The following is a 20,942-nucleotide window of genomic DNA, read 5'->3' as shown; positions in this document are numbered from 1 at the left end:
GTCATTATGGCCAAACAGTTCTATTTTTGTTTCATCAGACCAGAGGACATTTCTCCAAAAAGTACGATCTTTGTCCCCATGTGCAGTTGCAAACCGTAGTCTGGCTTTTTTATGGTGGTTTTGGAGCAGTGGCTTCTTCCTTGCTGAGCGGCCTTTCAGGTTATGTCGATTTAGGACTTGTTTTACTGTGGATATAGATACTTTTGTACCTGTTTCCTCCAGCATCTCCACAAGGTCCTTTCCTGTTGTTCTGGGATTGATTTGCACTTTTCGCACCAAAGAACTTTCATCTCTAGGAGACAGAACACGTCTTCTTCCTGAGCGGTATGACAACTGTGTGGTCCCATGGTGTTTATACTTGCGTACTATTGTTTGTACAGATGAATGTGGTACCTTCAGGCTTTTGGAAATTGCTCCCAAGGATGAACCAGACTTGTGGAGGTCTACAATTTTTTTTCTGAGGTCTTGCTGGTTTCTTTTGATTTTCCCATGATGTCAAGCAAAGAGGCACAGAGTTTGAAGGTAGGCATTGAAATACATCCACAGGTACACCTCCAATTGACTCAAATTATGTCAATTAGGCTATTAGAAGCTTCTAAAGCCATGACATCATTTTCTGGAATTTTCCAAGCTGTTTAAAGGCACAGTCAGCTTATTGTATGTAAACTTCTGACCCACTGGAATTTTGATACAGTGAATTATATGTAAAATAATCTGTCTGTAAACAATTGTTGGAAAAATTACTTGTGTCATGCACAAAGTAGATGTCCTAACCGACTTGCCAAAACTAGTTTGTTAACAAGTAATTTGTGGAGTGGTTGAAAAACGAGTTTTAATGACTCCAACCTAAGTGTATGTAAACTTCCGACTTCAACTGCTTGCTTCAGCTGTCCAATATTTATATATATATATATATATATATATATATATATATATATATAGACACCATTGTATAGAAACCCGGACTATGTGGGGAAAAGCCTGTTCTACTTCATGCCTTTCGTCTACTTTACATCCTGTTGAGAAGAGATGATAGTGTGTTGTTGTGCAGGAGAGAGAGAGAAAGAGGGTGGAGGTAATTACTCGCTCATCCTAATTTATGATGATACAAAACCCACTTTTATATTAGCAATCATCTTTTCACAAAAAGAGGCTCAAAGGATTTGATTATTGTTTTTCCTGGCCAAACACGAAACATATGTCTCCAAATGTGTCTCAGCGTTCCCTGGCCATGGAGACGCAGGGGGGTCACGAGGAGAGAATCAGTCTCTTCCGCATCGACTCTCCTGCATTTCCCATGGTACTAGGCCTTCCCTGGTTGGCTACTCATAAACCCACCATTTCCTGGCAACAGAGGGCTCTCACGGGGTGGTCGCGAGAGTGCTCGGGGAGGTGTGTAGGGGTTTCCGTTGGTGCTACCACGGTGGAAAGTCCAGACCAGGTCTCCACCGTGCGCATCCCCCCAGAATATGCCGATTTGTCTCTCGCTTCTGTAAAAAGAAGGTGACTCAATTACCACCCCATCGACGGGGGGATTGTGCGATAAATCTCCTGGTAGACGCTGCACTTCCCAGGAGTCACGTGTATCGCATTTCCACATCAGGGGTGGAGATGGAGAGTGACCGCATTGCAGCCGTGCGTAATTGGCCGACTCCCACCACGGTAAAGGAGCGATTTTTAGGGTTTGCCCATTACTACCGGAGATTTATCCAGGGTTTTGGCCAGGTGGCTGCTCCCATTACCTCACTGATGAAGGGGGGTCCTGTACCCCTGCAGTGGTCGGTTGAGGCGGACAGGGCTTTTGGGCACCTAAGAGCTCTGTTCACCTTGGCTCCCGAGCTAGCCCATCCGGATCCCTCTTTGGCGTTCATAGTGGAGGTGGATGCGTCCGAGGCTGGGATAGGAGCCATGCTCTCTTAACGCTCGGGCACGCCACCGAAGCTCCACTCCTGTGCTTTCTTCTCGAAGAAGCTCAGCCCGGCGGAGCGGAACTATGATGTGGGGGACCAAGAGCTGTTGGCTGTGGTTAAGGCTTTGAAGGCGTGGAGACATTGGCTTGAGGGGGCTAAACACCCTTTCCTCATCTGGACTGACCCCCACAACCTGGAGTACATCCTGAATCCTCGTCAGGCAAGGTGGGCCATGTTCTTCACCCGTTTTGTGTTTACCCTGTCCTACAGACCAGGTTCCTAGAATGTGAAGGCAGACGCACTGTCCCGGATGTATGACACAGAGGAGCGGCCCATGGATCAGACTCCCATTCTCCCGGCCTCCTGCCTGGTAGCGCCAGTCGTGTGGGAGCTGGACTCGGACATTGAGCAGGCATTGTGTACAGAGCCCGCTCCACTCCAGTGTACCGTCGGGCGTCGGTACATTCCGTCTGCTGTCCGTGACCAGTTGATCACCCTCCTCTGGTCATCCGGGGATTGGTCGGACGGTGCGCTGTTTGACTGGGAAGTACTGGTGGCCCACCTTGGCTAAGGACGTGAGGGTTTATGTTTCCTCCTGCTCAGTATGCGCCCAGTGTAAGGCTCCTAGACACCTGCCCAGAGGAAAGCTACATCCCTTACCCGTTCCAAAACGGCCTTGGTCACACCTGTTGGTGGATTTTCTGACGGATCTTCCTCCCTCACAGGGAAACACCACGATCCTGTCGTCTCCTCCCTCTGCCCGGTCTCCCTACGGCCCTACAAAATGCGGAGGCCCTGTTTACACACGTCTTCCGGCACTACGGGGTCCCTGAGGATATAGTGTCTGATCGAGGTCCCCAGATCACTTCGAGAGTCTGGAGGGCGTTCATGGATCGTCTGGGGTCTCGATCAGCCTCACCTCAGGTTTCCACCCCGAGAGTAATGGGCAGGTGGAAAGAGTGAACCAGGATATGGGCAGGTTTTTGTGGTCCTATTGCCAGGACCGGCCGGTGGAGTGGGTGGCGTTCGTGCCCTGGGCAGAGATGGCGCAGAACTCGCTCCGCCACTCCTCCACTCCTCCACTCCTCCACTAACCTCTCCCCCTTTCAGTGTGTATTGGGGTACCAGCCGGTTCTGGCACCGTGGCATCAGAGTCAGACCGAGGCTCCTGCGATGGACGATTGGTTCCGGCGCGCGGAGGAGACATGGGAAGCCGCCCATGGTCACCTCCAGCAGGCTGCGCTGCGCCAAAAGACCAGCGCGGACCCGGTGTTTGCACCGGGGGACCGGGTCTGGCTCTCGACCCGAAACCTGCCCCTCCGCCTGCCCTGCCGGAAGCTGGGCCCGCGGTTTGTGGGGCCATTTAAAGTCCTGAGGAGAGTGAACGAGGTATGCTACAGGTTACAGCTTCCCCCCGATTACCATATTAACCCCTCGTTCCATGTGTCTCTTCTCAGGCCGGTGCTGGTTGGTCCGCTCCAGGAATCTGAGGTGCGGGAGGTTCCTCCGCTTCGAGGGGGCCCCGGCGTACTCCGTCCGTTCCATCCTGGATTCGAAAGCGTCGGGCGAGGGGCCTTCAGTACCTCGTGGAGTGGGAGGGGTACGGTCCGGAGGAGAGGTGCTGGGTTCCGGAGGCGGATGTGTTGGACCCTGAAATGCTGCGGGAGTTCCACCGTCGCCGGCCGGATCGCCCTGCGCCTCGCCCTCCGGGTCGTGCCCGAGATCAGTGTTGGCGCACCGCTGGAGCCGCGCGTCAAGGGGGGGTACTGTCACGACTTCCGCCAAAGTCGGCTCCTCTCCTTGTTTGGGCGGCGTTCGGCGGTCGACGTCATCGGCTTTCTAGCCATCGCCACTCCTTTTTTTATTTATCCATTTGTTTTGTCTTGTTCTCTGCACACCTGGTTTTCATTCCCCAATCACACTACATGTATTTATTCCTCTGTTCCCCCTCATGTCTTTGTGTGAAATTGTTTGTGTTACGTGTCAATTTTGATGCGCTAGACTGGTGTTTGTTTGTTCCGTGTTTTATTCACGAGGTATGTTTATTTGTTTGAACATAATTATTGTGACTGTTTGCGCGTGTTGCACTTTTGCATATTGGCTGGAGGATTCGGCGCTTTGGATTCGACGCATCCGTCTGTTGGTTTCTCCTGCCTTAATAAAGTGTGCGCCTGTTCACAACTCTCTGCTCTCCTGCACCTGACTCCGCTCCCAGTACGCACACCATTGACACACGGTAGTTATTGGGGTCAAATTTGTCTCCATTGGGGTGATCAGTCCTTGGTGCCAAATATTGGGGAAGATGCCAGAGCTAAGGATTGTGTTAAAGAGTTTAAGTATAGCCAATTGGAATTTGTGGTCTGTATATTTGATCATTTCATTTAAGATAATTTTTAATTTTAAATTTAAATACCATCAACACCACAGGCCTTTTTGGGTTGGAGGGTTTGTATTTTGTCCTGTAGTTCATTCAATGTAATTGGAGAATCCAATGGGTTCTGGTAGTCTTTAATAGTTGATTCTAAGATTTGTATTTGATCATGTATATGTTTTTGCTGTTTGTTCTTTAGGAATCTCTGAAGCTGGAGATTCCCATCTCCCTCACTAGCTTTAAGCACCAGCTGTCAGAGCAGCTCACAGATCACTGCACCTGTTCATAGCCCATCTGTATACAGCCCATCTATCTACCTCATCCCCATACTGTATTTATTTATTTATTCTGCTCCTTTTGCACCCCAGTATCTCTACTTGCACATCCATCTTTTGCACATCTACCATTCCAGTGTTTAATTGCCATATTGTAATTACTTTGCCACCATGGCCTATTTATTGCCTTAATTCCCTTATCTTACCTCATTTGCACTCACTGTATATAGACATTTTGTTTTATTTTTTTCTACTGTATTATTGACTGTATGTTTTGTTCATTCCATGTGTAACTCTGTGTTGTATGTGTCTAACTGCTCTGCTTTATCTTGGCCAGGTCGCAGTTGCAAATGAGAACTTGTTCTCAACTAGCCTACCTGGTTAAATAAAGGTGAAATGAAATTAAATAAAAAAAATAGGGCCAAAATAATTGGAGAAGTGGTATATCCATACATCAAATCAACAATCAAATCTAATCAAATCTAATTATATTAGTCACATGCGCCGAATACAACAGGTGTAGACCTTACAGTGAAATGTTTACTTACAAGCCCCTAACCAACAGTGCAGTTTAAAAAATATGAATAATAATAAGAAATAAAAGGAACAAGTAATAAAAGATCAGCAGTAAAATAACAATAGCGAGACTATATACAGACTATATATCAAGAGAAGATTCTCAAAATGGAAAAGTTTAATGGGAAGTAGATTAAAAGCCATGTCCCTGGTGCTTATTGCTAGATTGAGGGGAGTCATCACTGGGGTCCAATACCAAATAAAATCACATTTTATTTGTCACATGCGTTGAATACAACAGGTGTAGACCTGACAGTGAAATGCTTACTTATAAGCCCTTAACCAACAATACAGTTTTAAGAAAATACCTTTAAAAAAGTAAGAGATAAGTATAACAAAAAATTAAAGCATTTAACTGCAAGATCTACACTTGTTGTATTCGGCGCATGTGACTAATACAATTTGATTTGATTTGATAGGTTTCTCAATTTCTTTCGTTGGTTTTTGCATTCTTCATCGAACTATTTGTCATTGTTTTTCATTTTCTTAGGTTGTCAGACCTTGTATATTCTGGGATGAGATTGTAAAAGCTTTGTGTTCAATAGAGTCAAGTGTTGTTTAGGCCCTGGACCATTACAGTAGGTGTGAGCAGAGCATGTTGAGCATCTGATACATACCTCTTAGGTCGCAGGCTTGGGCGGGTGTATTAGTGGGGGTTGGGCCTTGTTGTTCTGCTCACGGCCTGGGCATGGGGGGGGGGGGACAGAAGGGGCATAGGTCTGATCTGGTGGGGCCTATATAGGGTTTGGCGAGGGTTTGTTTGGGGTAGTCTCAGCAGGTTGGGGTGTGGCTGGTAAAGCTGTGGTCTGGGTGTAGGTCCTCTTTGCATGGGTTCTCTCAGCGCAGGTCTTGTTGTTCTGCTCACTGGGTGTCTGTTGCTCTGTTGTTCTGTTGTTCTGTTGCTCTGTTGTTCTGTTGTTCTGTTGCTCTGTCGTTCTGTTGTTCTGTTGTTCTGTTGCTCTGTTGTTCTGTTGTTCTGTTGCTGTGTTGCTGTGTTGCTCTGTTGCTCTGTTGTTCTGTTGTTCTGTTGCTCTGTTGTTCTGTTGCTGTGTTGCTCTGTTGCTCTGTTGTTCTGTTGCTCTGTTGTTCTGTTGTTCTGTTGTTTTGTTGCTGTGTTGCTCTGTTGTTCTGTTGCTGTGTTGCTCTGTTATCCTGTTGTTCTGTTGTTCTGTTGTTCCGTTGTTCCGTTGCTCCGTTGTTCCGTTGCTCTGTTGCTCCTGTGTTTCAGGGTGACGTCCTTCAGGATCCTGGCAAAAGTTGGGATTGCTGCCTTGTAGAGGTGAACTTGGTCATAAAGGCTGTTCAAGTTCAGGGTGGATTGGTGGGCCAGTCCCGGGAAATGCTTGCATTCACCCGCTGTATGGTGGCAAGGTGAATGTATTTTCATGGTAGCAGGGTGAAGATAACCACTTGTGTGTTGGGGAAAGTGGAAGAAGCTTTTTCAATCACTCCCTTGAGTGCTGTGGCCACCCTTTCCTGCTGAGCCCTCATGTAATTTGTGCCCCAGTCAATTATGATGAGGCTGGGGCACCCTAGTCTGTCCTCTGACAACAGCTCCAGGGCATCTCAATTACATTCAATGTAAGGGGCTTTATTGGCATGGGAAACATATGCTAACATTGCCAAAGCAAGTTAAGTAGATAATAAACAAAAGTGAAATAAACTATAAAAATGAACAGTAAACATCACACTCACAAAAGTTCCAAAAGAATAAAGACATCTCCAATCAATATCATCTCTCTCTCTCTCTCTCTCTCTCTCTCTCTGTGTTGATCAGATACGGAATCCCCCACTAGATGTCACTACTTAGTCGTACTGTCCTGCTATTCATACAGTATCTCCTATTGTCGTCAACTAATAGCCATATCGTTAGCACATTTTTACATGCAAATGTTAGTCATTTAGGTCTACCGCCATTTCTATATTTTTGTATATGCTCCAATAAGGTCTATTCACATGAAGATTATTATATATCACATTATTATTTTATTTTAAGCCGCATGTGCGATCATGCTTAGGCCTATATAGTTAAATTAATTAATTTTACTAATCACATGCATGCTTTTATTGAGGTAATCATTGATCATTTGAATGGACGTGAATAGGGCTTGTAATGTTCTTGATTAGGCTTTGTTCACACAGGCTGTCTTTAAAAAAAAATCTTGATGAAATAATCGACTCTTGTTATATTTCCTTTTTATGCTTTGCTTAAAAATAATATACATACATCAGAATGTAGACACGAGGTAGCCTACATTTCAATGACATTTAATGTTGGCCTATGCCTATTGAACGAACAATACGCAGGGGCCTACTACATCATTGTTTTCTTTTTTTTTACCCCGATATGTGACCTGATAGGCTATTTGTCTCTATCATATAAAATACATGTTCCCTCATTCCTAATCGATTCCTAACTGAAGTTTGCGCTATAAAAATGCCTGTAGACCTACCCTAAAGGTATTCGGTTCTCATTGACAGGCTATTTGACCTACCCTAAAGGTATTTAGTTCTCATTGACAGGCTATTTGACCTACATTTTTACATTTTTAGTCATTTAGCAGACGCTCTTATCCAGAGCGACTTACAGTAGTGAATGCATACATTTCATCTTTTTTTTTTTTTGGTACTGGCCCACCGTGGGAATCGAACCCACAACCCTGGCGTTGCACACACCATGCTGGCGTTGCACACACCATGCTGGCATTGCAAACACCATGCTCTACCAACTGAGCCACAGGGAAGGCTACCCTAAAGGTATTTGGTTCTCATTGACAGGCTATTTGACCTACCCTAAAGGTATTTGGTTCTCATTGACAGGCTATTAGACCTACCCTAAAGGTATTCGGTTCTCATTGACAGGCTATTTGACCTACCCTAAAGGTATTTGGTTCTCATTGACAGGCTATTTGACCTACCCTAAAGGTATTCGGTTCTCATTGACAGGCTATTTGACCTACCCAAAAGGTATTCGGTTCTCATTGACAGGCTATTTGACCTACCCTAAAGGCATTCGGTTCTCATTGACAGGCTATTTGCTCATAATTTCCTTGGAACCTGACCATCATCTGCTGTTACGTTAACTTCTAAGCACATCAGTTTGCTCACCCTTAAAACGATTCTCCACGATCGATATCTTCATATCCCACCTACCTTTGGTCCCCGGACAGTCATGCTTGCATTGGTGCGGACAGAGACGCATTGACTCGGATACTGCCGACTCAGTGGATGAATCAGATGTCAGTCAAAGGGAACATGTTGAGAATTGATACATGGAACATTCTTTAAAATGTACTTTGGAAGCGGAGAGGATGCGGTTGGTTAAGACACGCTTTTCTCCGCATTTGGCGGAAGATGCTGATGTACACCAAGTCCGACCATAAAGGAGTCTACGTCTTCTTCCTTTTGACGGCTTATACGGTAGGTGTCATCTAGAAAATGAAGATCTCTCACTTCTTGCATATTTTGTATTTATTGTCACTAAATATTCCATGTTATTTGGCAATTCGGAAGAACGTGCGTAAAAAAACATCTGTTCAAGTTAAGGAGATGGTTTGATTTGGCTTCAGATTTTTATAAGGGATATGTGTTTTTCTCTCCCCGACACAGGTAAATGTGAACACAGAGAATGCACACCGGGAACACTGAAATTCCAATGCAGAAATCCTCAGCACTGTTCGGAATGGTGAGTCACCGCCAAACCCCAGTGTATTCAGACTTCACGGGGCTGACTCTCTCCATGTACAGCAGCAAGTCGGACTTCTGCGCCAGACGCATCGGGAACGATGGTTTTGGAACCCAGACCTGCCGGAGCCCACATCACAACCCCAGTCACTGTCCGAGTCCGAAGCGACTCACCACGCCAGAGGAGCGCTATGGCTCTCAAGAGAAAGGCCATCTGACAGCCAAAGCTACCCGCGCGTGTTTCTCTCTCTCCCCGGAACAAGGTAAAGCAAAACCTATGATTTAACGCGCTCATTGACGCTACTCTGTATCACAGAATGTATTTTAATAATATCTAGATGTTTATAGAAACCATTCGGTTCTTTAAATATACTTTCATATGCGTTCTAAATCTAAAGGTATCACACCAATATTGGGGAAAGGAGTTACTAAACTAATTTGCTAATATTTATGATACAGGGAAAGTCTTTTTTAGAAGTGTATCAGTTAGATCCTCTTATTGTCATTCCTTCCAGTCCTCTGATAATATTTTCTATTATACCACATATCCGTTTACTGTGAAATGGTGCCAGTTTCTATCTATTTGGCTACATATGGCATCCTTAAGTGCACTGTCGTCTTCATATTTGATTCAGATGTACTGTACATTTAGTTGACAGATCCGTGTTTGCAGTTGTGGATTCTACTGTTGATAACCCCCTCGTTAATTAAGTGCCACTGATGTATAGACCTGGTCTTAATAAAGAGCATCACAATGAAAGTCATCTCAGTGACACAAAGTGTAGCCACGTGATGTGATTTAAGTGGTATATGTGGAGTAACTGCCAGAGAAGGGAGCACTTTGACTTCCACTCTAGGGATTATCAACAGAAGAGACTGCACTGATTTTAGAGGAAGTGGCAAGTTCTGATTGAGGAGGACAGATGAGGATGTCTCTGGAGTTTATGAGTGGATAGCATTTATTAAGCTGTTATAGATCACACTTTTGGTTAGGTACAAACCAACATTATTTGAAACCTTATATTTGTAAATTATTTATGTATCCTATTAGCAGAAGATTATTTTAATAAATAAAATGTAAGAGTAAATTAATGAGTAAATATTTCTAATAAATAGATTTTAAGAGTAAATGTCCATTGGTGAATTACCTCAACCACACGAGGTAGTTTCATTTCAACCTCAGCCTTACTGAAAGTAAACATTCCTCGAGGCTTTTCTATAATCTCATTTGTAACCTCCTCACTCAGGTTTATAGAGGAGCATAAATTTTCTTCTACATTTGTTTGTGTTGGCTACTGGTATGAAAGCAATTGTGCTTCATAAAGTAGAGGTGGTATGTACCGTAGCAACAAGTAACCTTGTTTGGGACCCCAATGCTTGTCATAGCTCCTATATCTAAAGCCTAAACTTAAGCTGTCGGCTAACATGATGATGGTGAGTTGTGCAGACAGTCTAATACCCTTCAGTTCAATACACATGCATACTGTTTGTCTCAGAGCTACACCCCACATATAGTATTATTTGTACTGTATGTCATGTGTTGAAGAAGGCCTTTCTATTGTTGAAAATTATAGAATTTTCCAAATTATATTATTTTGTTTGATATTCCCATTTATTTAATCATAAATATTTGTTGTCCTTCACTGCGAATCCTGCCCAGGCCTTGAGTACAGTGACTAGTCTGCAGCCCCTTTCAAACCCACTGATTGTCTGCTTGTCTGGAAACAACGGTCATATACAGTTGACGTCAGAAGTTTACATACACCTTAGCCAAATACATTTAAACTCAGTTTGTCACAATTCTTGACATTTAATCCTGGTAAAAATTCCCTGCCTTCGGTCAGTTAGGATCACCACTTTATTTTAAGAATGTGAAATGTCAGAATAAGAGTAGAGAGAATTATTTATTTCAGCTTTTATTTCTTTCATCACATTCCCAGTGGGTCAGAAGTTTACATACACTCAATTAGTATTTGGTAGCATTGCCTTTAAATTAATTAACTTGGGTCAAACGTTTCGGGTAGCCTTCCACAAGCTTCCCACAATAAATTGGGTGAATTTTGGCCCATTCCTCCTGACAGAGCTGGTGTAACTGAGTCAGGTTTGTAGGCCTCCTTGCTCGCACACGCTTTTTCAGTTCTGCCCACAAATTTTCTCTGGGGATTGAGGTCAGGGCTTTGTGATGGCCACTCCAATACCTTGAATTTGTTGTCCTTAAGCCATTTTCCACAACTTTGGAAGTATGCTTGGGTCATTGTCCATTTGGAAGACCCATTTGCGACCAAGCTTTAACTTCCTGACTGATGTCTTGAGATGTTGCTTCAATATACCCACATAATTTTTCTTCCTAATAATGCCATCTATTTTGTGAAGTTCACCAGTCCCTCCTGCAGCAAAGCACCCCCACAACATGATGCTGCCACCCCCGTGCTTCACGGATGGGATGGTGTTCTTCGGCTTGCAAGCATCCCCTTTTTACTCCAAACATAACGATGGTCATTATGGCCAAACAGTTCTATTTTTGTTTCATCAGACCAGAGGACATTTCTCCAAAAAGTACGATCTTTGTCCCCATGTGCAGTTGCAAACCGTAGTCTGGCTTTTTTATGGTGGTTTTGGAGCAGTGGCTTCTTCCTTGCTGAGCGGCCTTTCAGGTTATGTCGATTTAGGACTTGTTTTACTGTGGATATAGATACTTTTGTACCTGTTTCCTCCAGCATCTCCACAAGGTCCTTTCCTGTTGTTCTGGGATTGATTTGCACTTTTCGCACCAAAGAACTTTCATCTCTAGGAGACAGAACACGTCTTCTTCCTGAGCGGTATGACAACTGTGTGGTCCCATGGTGTTTATACTTGCGTACTATTGTTTGTACAGATGAATGTGGTACCTTCAGGCTTTTGGAAATTGCTCCCAAGGATGAACCAGACTTGTGGAGGTCTACAATTTTTTTTCTGAGGTCTTGCTGGTTTCTTTTGATTTTCCCATGATGTCAAGCAAAGAGGCACAGAGTTTGAAGGTAGGCATTGAAATACATCCACAGGTACACCTCCAATTGACTCAAATTATGTCAATTAGGCTATTAGAAGCTTCTAAAGCCATGACATCATTTTCTGGAATTTTCCAAGCTGTTTAAAGGCACAGTCAGCTTATTGTATGTAAACTTCTGACCCACTGGAATTTTGATACAGTGAATTATATGTAAAATAATCTGTCTGTAAACAATTGTTGGAAAAATTACTTGTGTCATGCACAAAGTAGATGTCCTAACCGACTTGCCAAAACTAGTTTGTTAACAAGTAATTTGTGGAGTGGTTGAAAAACGAGTTTTAATGACTCCAACCTAAGTGTATGTAAACTTCCGACTTCAACTGCTTGCTTCAGCTGTCCAATATTTATATATATATATATATATATATATATATATATATATATATAGACACCATTGTATAGAAACCCGGACTATGTGGGGAAAAGCCTGTTCTACTTCATGCCTTTCGTCTACTTTACATCCTGTTGAGAAGAGATGATAGTGTGTTGTTGTGCAGGAGAGAGAGAGAAAGAGGGTGGAGGTAATTACTCGCTCATCCTAATTTATGATGATACAAAACCCACTTTTATATTAGCAATCATCTTTTCACAAAAAGAGGCTCAAAGGATTTGATTATTGTTTTTCCTGGCCAAACACGAAACATATGTCTCCAAATGTGTCTCAGCGTTTACGAGGAGGACCGACTCTTCTGAGCTGAGCACCATTGTGCCCTCACCATCGTCCCAGACCAACATGAATCATGACATTGTCGTTACGATGCTTTTGAATTTGCTTTTTTGTTGTTGTGAATGTGGGAATACCATGATTACGGTCTGTGCATATGAGTATTCAGGAGATACATTTATAGGCCTTTTCTCATTTTCCTGAAAGTAATACATAGGATTGTTAAATGTTGTGCATTTAGAGATATTTATGAAAGGTTAACATGCCCACAAAGTAATGCTCTTTTTAGATTGTATATTCAAACAAGAAAGGGTCATTTTCCTTAAGAAAAATGGTGTGCTTCAGCTGTCCAATGTTTTTTGTGGCAGTGGAAGAATTAAAGATGTTTAATTGTTAGAGGCTTTAAGAATTGAGTCTAGCGTAGTAGCAGAAAGCCAGCATAGAAGCATAAGGCTAGCATAGTAGCAGAAGGCTAGCGTAGCAGCAGAAGGCTTGCGTAGTAGCAGAAGGCTAGCGTAGTAGTAGAAGGCTAGCGTATTAGCAGAAGGCTTGCGTAGTAGCAGAAGGCTAGCATAGTAGCAGAAGGCTAGCGTAGCAGCAGAAGGCTTGCGTAGTAGCAGAAGGCTAGCGTAGTAGTAGAAGGCTAGTGTATTAGCAGAAGGCTTGCGTAGTAGCAGAAGGCTAGCGTAGTAGTAGAAGGCTAGTGTATTAGCAGAAGGCTTGCGTAGTAGCAGAAGGCTAGTGTATTAGCAGAAGGCTTGCGTAGTAGCAGAAGGCTAGTGTATTAGCAGAAGGCTAGCGTAGTAGTAGAAGGCTAGCGTAGTAGCAGAAGGCTTGCGTAGTAGCAGAAGGCTAGCATAGTAGCAGAAGTCTAGAGTAGTAGTAGAAGTCTAGCGTAGTATCAAATCAAATCAAATCAAATGTATTTATAAAGCCGTTTTTATATTAGCCGATGTCACAAAGTGCTGTACAGAAACCCAGCCTAAAACCCCAAACAGCAAGCAATGCAGACGTTGAAGCACAGTAGCTAGGAAAAACACCCTAGAAAGGACAGAACCTAGGAAGAAACCTAGAGAGGAACCAGGCTCTGAGGGGTGGCCAGTCCTCTTCTGGGTGTGCCGGGTGGAGATTTTAACAGTATATGGCCAATATGTTCAAACGTTCATAGATGACCCGCAGGGTCAAATAATAATAATCACAGTGGTTGTAGAGGGTGCAACAGGTCAGCACCTCAGCAGTAAATGTCAGTTGGATTTTCATAGCCGATCATTCAGAGTTAGAGACAGCAGGTGCGGTAGAGAGAGAGAGTGGAAAAAACAGCAGGTCCGGGACAAGGTAGCACGTCCAGTGAACAGGTCAGGGTTCCATAGCCGCAGGCAGAACAGTTGAAACTGGAGAAGCAGCACGATGGTGGAATGGGGACAGCAAGGAGTCATCAGGCCAGGTAGTGCTGAGGCATGGTCCTAGGGCTTAGGTCCTCCAAGAGAGGAAGAGAGAGAGAGAAAAATAGAGAGACAGAGAGAGAGAGAGAATTAGAGGGAGCATACTTAAATTCACACAGGACAGTAGCAGAAGTACTGACTGTATTATCAATAGTAGCAGAATAAACGGAGCAAAAAAATAAACGTCCTCTCACTGTCAACTGCTTTTATTTTCAGCAAACTCAACATGTGTAAATATTTGTATGAACATAACAAGATTCAACAACTGAGACGTAAACTGAACAAGTTCCACAGACATGTGACTAACAGAAATGGAACAATGTGTCCCTGAACAAAGGGGGGGGGGTCAAAATCAAAAGTAACAGTCAGTATCTGGTGTGTGCACCAGCTGCATTAAGTACTGCAGTGCATCTCCTCCTCGTGGACTGCACCAGATTTGCCAGTTCTTGCTGTGAGATGTTACCCAACTCTTCCACCATGGCACCTGCAAGTTCCCAGACATTTCTGGGGGGAATGGCCCTAGCCCTAACACACCGATCCAACAGGTCCCAGACGTTCTCAAAGGGATTGAGATCCGGGCTCTTCGCTGGCCGTGGCAGAACACTGACATTCCTGTCTTGCAGGAAATCACGCACAGAACGAGCAGTGTGGCTGGTGGCATTGTCATGCTGGAGGGTCATGTCAGAATGAGCCTGCAGGAAGGGTACCACATGAGGGAGGAGGATGTCTTCCCTATAACGCATAGCGTTGAGATTGTCTAAATGATGACAAGCTCAGTCCGATGATGCTGTGACACACCGCCCCAGACCATGACGGACCCTCCACCTCCAAATCGATCCCGCTCCAGAGTACAGGCCTCGGTGTAACGCTCATTCCTTCGATGATAAATGCGAATCCAACCATCAACAATTTTTTTGTGAGACAAAACTGCAACTCGTCAGTGAACAGCACTTTTTGCCAGTCCTGTCTGGTCCAGCGACGGTGGGTTTGTGCCCATAGGCAACGTTGTTGCCGGTGATGTCTGGTGAGGACCTGCCTTACAAAAGGTCTACAAGCCCTCAGTCCAGCCTCTCTCAGCCTATTGCGGACAGTCTGAGCACTGATGGAGGGATTGTGTGTTCCTGGTGTAACTTGGGCAGTTGTTGTTGCCATCCTGTACCTGTCCTCCAGGTGTGATGTTCGGATGTACCGATCGTGTGCAGGTGTTGTTATATGTGGTCTGCCACTGCGAGGACGATCAGCTGTCCGTCCTGTCTCTCTGTAGCTCTGTTTTAGGCGTCTCACAGTAATTTGTTGCCCTTGCCACATCTGCAGTGCGTTCCTGGTGTAACTCGGGCAGTTGCCTCCTTGCAGCATACCTAAGGCACGTTCACGCAGATGAGCAGGGACCCTGGGCATCTTTCTTTTGGTGTTTTTCAGTCAGTAGAAAGGCATTTTAGTGTCCTAAGATTTCATAACTGTGACCTTAATTGCCTACCGTCTGTAAGCTGTTAGTGTCTTAACGACCGTTCCACAGGTGCATGTTCATTAATTGTTTATGGTTCATTGAACAAGCATGAGAAATAGTGTTTAAACCCTTTACAATGAAGATCTGTGACGTTACTTGGATTTTTACGAATTATCTTTGAAAGACAGGGTCCTGAAAAAGGGACGTTTATTTTTTTGCTGAGTTTAGTAGCCTTAGTTTAGTGGGTAACATTGAGTAATATTAGTTGTATGGCATGTTTTTTTTGTGTGATCGCGATAGTGTTTACTGTGGGCATGCATGTGCACCACCATTCAAAACATAGTTTTTCAGAATAGCTTTCAGTGTTGTTTTTTGTTGTTGTTGCCTTTTACGAAGTTCAGTCTATTCCTTTGGGTAGGGCCTCAGCACTAACCATTATACTCAGGGTGTGGTGTGTTTTATATAGACAGTACATGTAAATGATCTACTGGGCTCATCAGGCTTTAGTATCATGCTTCATTTCAGTCTGATCTTATTTCATACCCCTCTCTCTCTGGATGAGACTATAGGGTCTCACCTGGAATGTTGGACGATTATTTGTGATTTTTGCCATTGAGTTTCTCTCGGCGGGGAAGTGGGAAAATGGTTTTAGAGTAAAAAGCATACATTTATCAAACATGTATTCAGAGAAAGTGAACTTTTCTCTGTCTTTACCAGCTCTGTATCAGTCTTTTGTCCAAGATATTCAACTTATAGATAGATAGGAAGAATATATTAACTGACAAATGTGAGTTGATTTCTATAGATTTCTTTCCAGACAAAGGGTTTCCCTCACCAGAGTGTTTTAAGAGGCAACACTGCGAGCCAACTGATACCATAAAATATTTCCATGCCTTAAATTCCTCAGAGCCTAATGTAACCAAACTGTCACATAATGGGGATTTAATCAGAGATCCTGAGATGCCTGAGATTGGTGTGTTCAATAGAGGAGCACACATCAGGAAAGATCCATATGGGCACTCGAGGGGAGACCCAGAGTGAGTGTCAGTGTGATAGTGCCAGACCTGAACTGTGTTTGAATCAGTAGTGACTCCTTCCTCCCCACTAGCAAAATGGAATGACCCAGCCGGAGATGATAATAAATATGTCTTAGACTGAAGGCCTTATGCCATGAAAGCCGCTAACTGGGTTTGGGGACATTCCTAAGAAAAGTGTTTTGTGCCAGAGGAAAGTGAAATGATAAAAAAAATCTAACTTCAGTACGATGTCTTCTGTATTAAACTTTTAGAAAATGAATTGTAATCAAATAGTGATGATAATGTTAAACGTTCAATTATATATATTTTTGATTATATTCTCAGGGGGAAGAAAAGCCACAAGATTTGCATGATATTTAGAACCTTGAACAGAAATGTTAACACGGGTCCCAAATGACACCCCATGGGCCCTGGTCAAAACAAGTGCACTATATAAGGGATAGAATGCCATTTAGGATGCACACTACCTTGGGGCTACTGAACTGTAAATATCAGTGCCCACCAGCAAAGACAGTACTTGTCTTGCAACACAGAAAATATCCTCTTCACTGTACTGTTTAAATTCAGTTTTTTTTAAGCTTGTATATTTTACCTCATTTGATACTTTAGTAAAGTTTCTCCTGGCTAGGCCAATGTTGCCGGAGTTTCTATGGCAATGTCCCAAATGGCACCCTCATGGGTCCTGGTCAAAAGTAGTGCACTATATAGGAAATAGGGTGCCATTTGGGATGCAGATATGAGCTTATTTGAGGAAAATGTTTGAATTAGAGCAGAGTGCTAGAGTCCCACGCTTTCTCAGATAAATGCAGCGGTCTGTCTGTTGATTCAGCTCGTGAAAAGATGAGTAATCGACTTTGAGTGAGTCTGTGCGGCAGCTATAACATTTCGCACGCACGCACGCACGTATGCGCGCGCACGCACGCACACACACACACACACACACACACACACACACACACACACACACACACACACAATATTTGGTTTCTGCATGAAGTGGCATTGGCACCCATGATGAATTCCCAATAACTGACTTAGTTTCCTGTGTTTTTCCTAGCAGACGTTTGTGTCCCTTCGAATGAGGAGTAATAATCTGAGTGTTTATGGGAGAAACAGACAAATGTTCTCGACCTCACTTTTGTTTGCTACTGTATCATAGAACAGTGATGAACAGTGCTGCTGTTCTACACCACCTATGGATTCCTGCTCTCCTCTGTGATTGTCTCTAATGTAAGATGCCTGCATAGACAAACACCAAGGTTTTGTTTCAAATGGCACTCTTTTCCCTGTACAGTGCACTTCTTTTGACCAGGGCCCATTGGCCCAAGTTCTGTTGTGAATGCTGCTTCTGCATTAAACATGAAGATACACACACACACACACACACACACACACACACACACACACACACACACACACACACACACACACACACACACACACACACACACACACACACACACACACACACACACACACACACACCGCTGACTCCTTTTCCCAGGATTCCCATCTTCAGCCCACGTCTCTCCCTGTGTGTGACTCGCATGACCTCAGCCGTGAGGCATGGGTAAATATGACGGTGCTGGGTTGGACGTTGGACGGAGGAGTATAATGTTTGCAGCATGTTCCCTTGATTCATGAAGCCGGAGTTGATGATGGCTTTGTTGCGGTATTCCAGTAAAACTTCAGACTGACTTGAGAAAAGGAGAGGCGGGAATGTTCACTGATGGAATGAGAGCACTTCCTTAGTCCTCAGAGAGAGAGAGACAGACAGACAGACAGACAGACAGACAGACAGACAGACAGACAGACAGACAGACAGACAGACAGACAGACAGACAGACAGACAGACAGACAGACAGACAGACAGACAGACAGAGATATGGAGAGATATGGAGAGACACACACAGACAAACAGACAGATAGAGACAGCGAGACCGACAGAGAGAGATAAAGGGAGAGAGAGAGATACACAGCTAACAGTACATAGCTAAAAATATAATAACTCCTGAAACGTTGCTTATTTCAATTTTGTTAATTGTTTTTACTTACTTTGGCAATCTAAACATATGTTTCCGATGCCATTAAAGCCCCTTTGAATTGAATTGAATTGAGAGAAATAACTTTTAAAAGGTTTGTAATGAAGATGTAGTGAAACACTTTTTACTGAACGATTCATTTCCCAATAGCAGCAGTTCTCTCACCAAGGCTTTGTCTTTGTTCCGTGAGTGAACTAATACAGTATGTGTTGTCTTTTGGTGAATCCTCTCCTCAAAGTTGAAATGTTTTCATTCTTATTCCGTTAGTGTGGTATGACTCTGGCATGTCACACTAACCAAAGGCATCCTGACTTTCCAGAGCCAGAGCACTCTGTCAATATAACCCCAACAGTCATTCTGCAAAAATATGATCTGGTTTGAATAAGTGTCGAGATATCTTTGGAATACCAGAGGAAATATGCTTTGGACCTCGGTTTAATCGAGGAAAAACAGCGTTGGCTCAGATATGTCATCATAAAAGGTATTTTTAGCATGAACCTTGCCTTGAGAATCATTTATAACATTTTACCCACACTTTCCTCCTTTTTTTCTTGATATGGCGGATTAAATTCCTCCTTTATGTGAAATGGATCTGATTGTTTTGCCTGAACTTCTTCGCTGACTCCTAGCTGAGATGAAAAAGTGATTCACTCTCTCTCGCTCTCGCTCTTGCTCTCGCTCTCTCTCCCTTCATCTCTCTCTCTCTCTCTCTCTTGCGCTCTCTCTGCCTCTCTCTTTCTCTCTCTCTCGCTCTCTCTCTCTCTCTCTGCCTCTGCATCTCTCTAGCTCTCTCTCTCTTCTTCTCCTTCCTCCCCCCACCCCTCTCTCTCCTCTCTATGCCAGGGTAGGCATGCCACAGCTAACTACACATCCATAAAGCCTGTATTACTCATGCATTTTCAGACGGCAGCGACTGCGTCTCCCCGATCTCGCTGTGTATGACTTAGCTCATGGGTGGCTTTTTCATTTACATCAGGGCTGTGGCACTTGCTGTTCTTGGCTCACTGCTGTCTTGTTTCATCAAAGAAAAATCCACTGGGCACTTGGATGGCTGTCCGCCGCTGTGCTGCCCTGGGCTGCGCTAGCTATCAGAGGCCCATGTAGGATGGATGGGTCAAAGGCTGACATCCTGCCGAACAGCATTGTGGGACGGAGATGTGGCCATCAGGGCCTTGTTTCACTTGACCTTAGACCCTCCTCCCTGGGACAAGTCACACAGAACCTGAAGAGTACTGCTGTTAGTTGGTGGTCGGCCTCGGTCTCTACTATTGAACATGGGGCTTTGTAACCAGCTAGTGCTGCTCTTGTGCTCCAGAATTAGCCTCTATACAGCCTAAGCTTCACCTGTAGTTACTGGTATGGTATGAGCGCATTTTACAGCAAGAAAAAGTATGGCCTGTAGCTTTTGAAGCCAAACCTATTGCCAAAAACTGGTTAGGAAAGAGCATATAGCTGCAAAACTGAACTCAATCTCCATTCCAGTGTACAATACAGTAACAGTACAGACTCTCTTGCGGTTAGTGTCTGAAACCAACGGCCCTTGTTTTTACAAGGCTGGGCATGTCACCGACTAATCACCAAGCCATTCAGGCTTCATCTGAGTGGTCAAAAACAAAATGGGCAAACATGATTCTTGCAGAGCTGTTTTATGCCTTCATTAGTGAAGGGGAGAAATTAGCCAAAAGGCTCAATTTTCTCCTCTCTGTTGTTCGTCTGTGCGTCGGTGCCAGGAAGCTGCCATGGGGCAGTGCCCACTAAGCGGACAACGCAATTGGCTGGCCCAGCCCCAGAGGACTATGAAAGACATTATAAAGTCTAATAGTGCAATATATATATTTTATTACTGCTCATTAATAAAAGCATAGCGTTCTAGAATATTTAGTTATTCTCTTGTCCTTGGCAATCCAATCCAGTCCTCCTGCAACATTAAATGGCACTCCGAAGCTTCCCCCTGCCTGGACCAATAACCGCACAAGAGCAAGCACTGAATTCAGTTTGTTTAGAGAAAAAACACTTTGCTACTTTTTCAATGCTTGTGAATGATGTGGGCCATCATCCATCCTGAACCAGAGAAATATACGTTTTATTACTTTACCTTGCTACTTTTGACTTGTATGTTCAGAAGACTGAAGATACAGTTACTGTATGGTCATATCCTTTATTTAAGAACAGTTGACATGTAATGAGTGACAGTGTCTTACCCTCATAGAAGAAGAAAAGTAGCCTATGCTTTAATTCTTACTGAACACTGTACATTTTCCTTCTTTACGGTACAGTGCAGCGTGAGTATGACGTTTGAATCTCTGTTTTGTCCGTCTGTCAACATGTGTTTGGGGCAAAGGTTTTGGATTACTTTGTTGCTCTCTCTAGTTTAAGAACAGTGTAGTTCACTTTGACAAGTTGTTTGGGACCACACCAAGGCTACAACGTTGTCTCTGCCAAAGT

General features: G+C 43.9%; 1 protein-coding gene across 1 annotated transcript in view; it reads left to right on the top strand.

The window, feature by feature from the left end:
• Positions 1 to 8,319: 8,319 nt before the first annotated feature.
• glis1b (GLIS family zinc finger 1b) overlaps positions 8,320 to 20,942 on the top strand; it is a 155,960-nt gene continuing 143,337 nt past the window's right edge. The window contains exons 1-2 of the mRNA XM_029695605.1: positions 8,320 to 8,552; positions 8,742 to 9,079. Coding sequence (XP_029551465.1) covers positions 8,761 to 9,079 — 319 coding nt within the window. The 5' untranslated portion in view covers positions 8,320 to 8,552; positions 8,742 to 8,760. The remainder of the gene's footprint in view (positions 8,553 to 8,741; positions 9,080 to 20,942) is intronic.

Source organism: Salmo trutta, chromosome 17, assembly GCF_901001165.1.
Source record: "Salmo trutta chromosome 17, fSalTru1.1, whole genome shotgun sequence".
Taxonomy (NCBI): Eukaryota; Metazoa; Chordata; class Actinopteri; order Salmoniformes; family Salmonidae; genus Salmo; species Salmo trutta.
The sequence above is the reverse complement of the archived record's forward strand: the minus strand, read 5'-3'. Positions and strand labels throughout refer to the sequence as shown.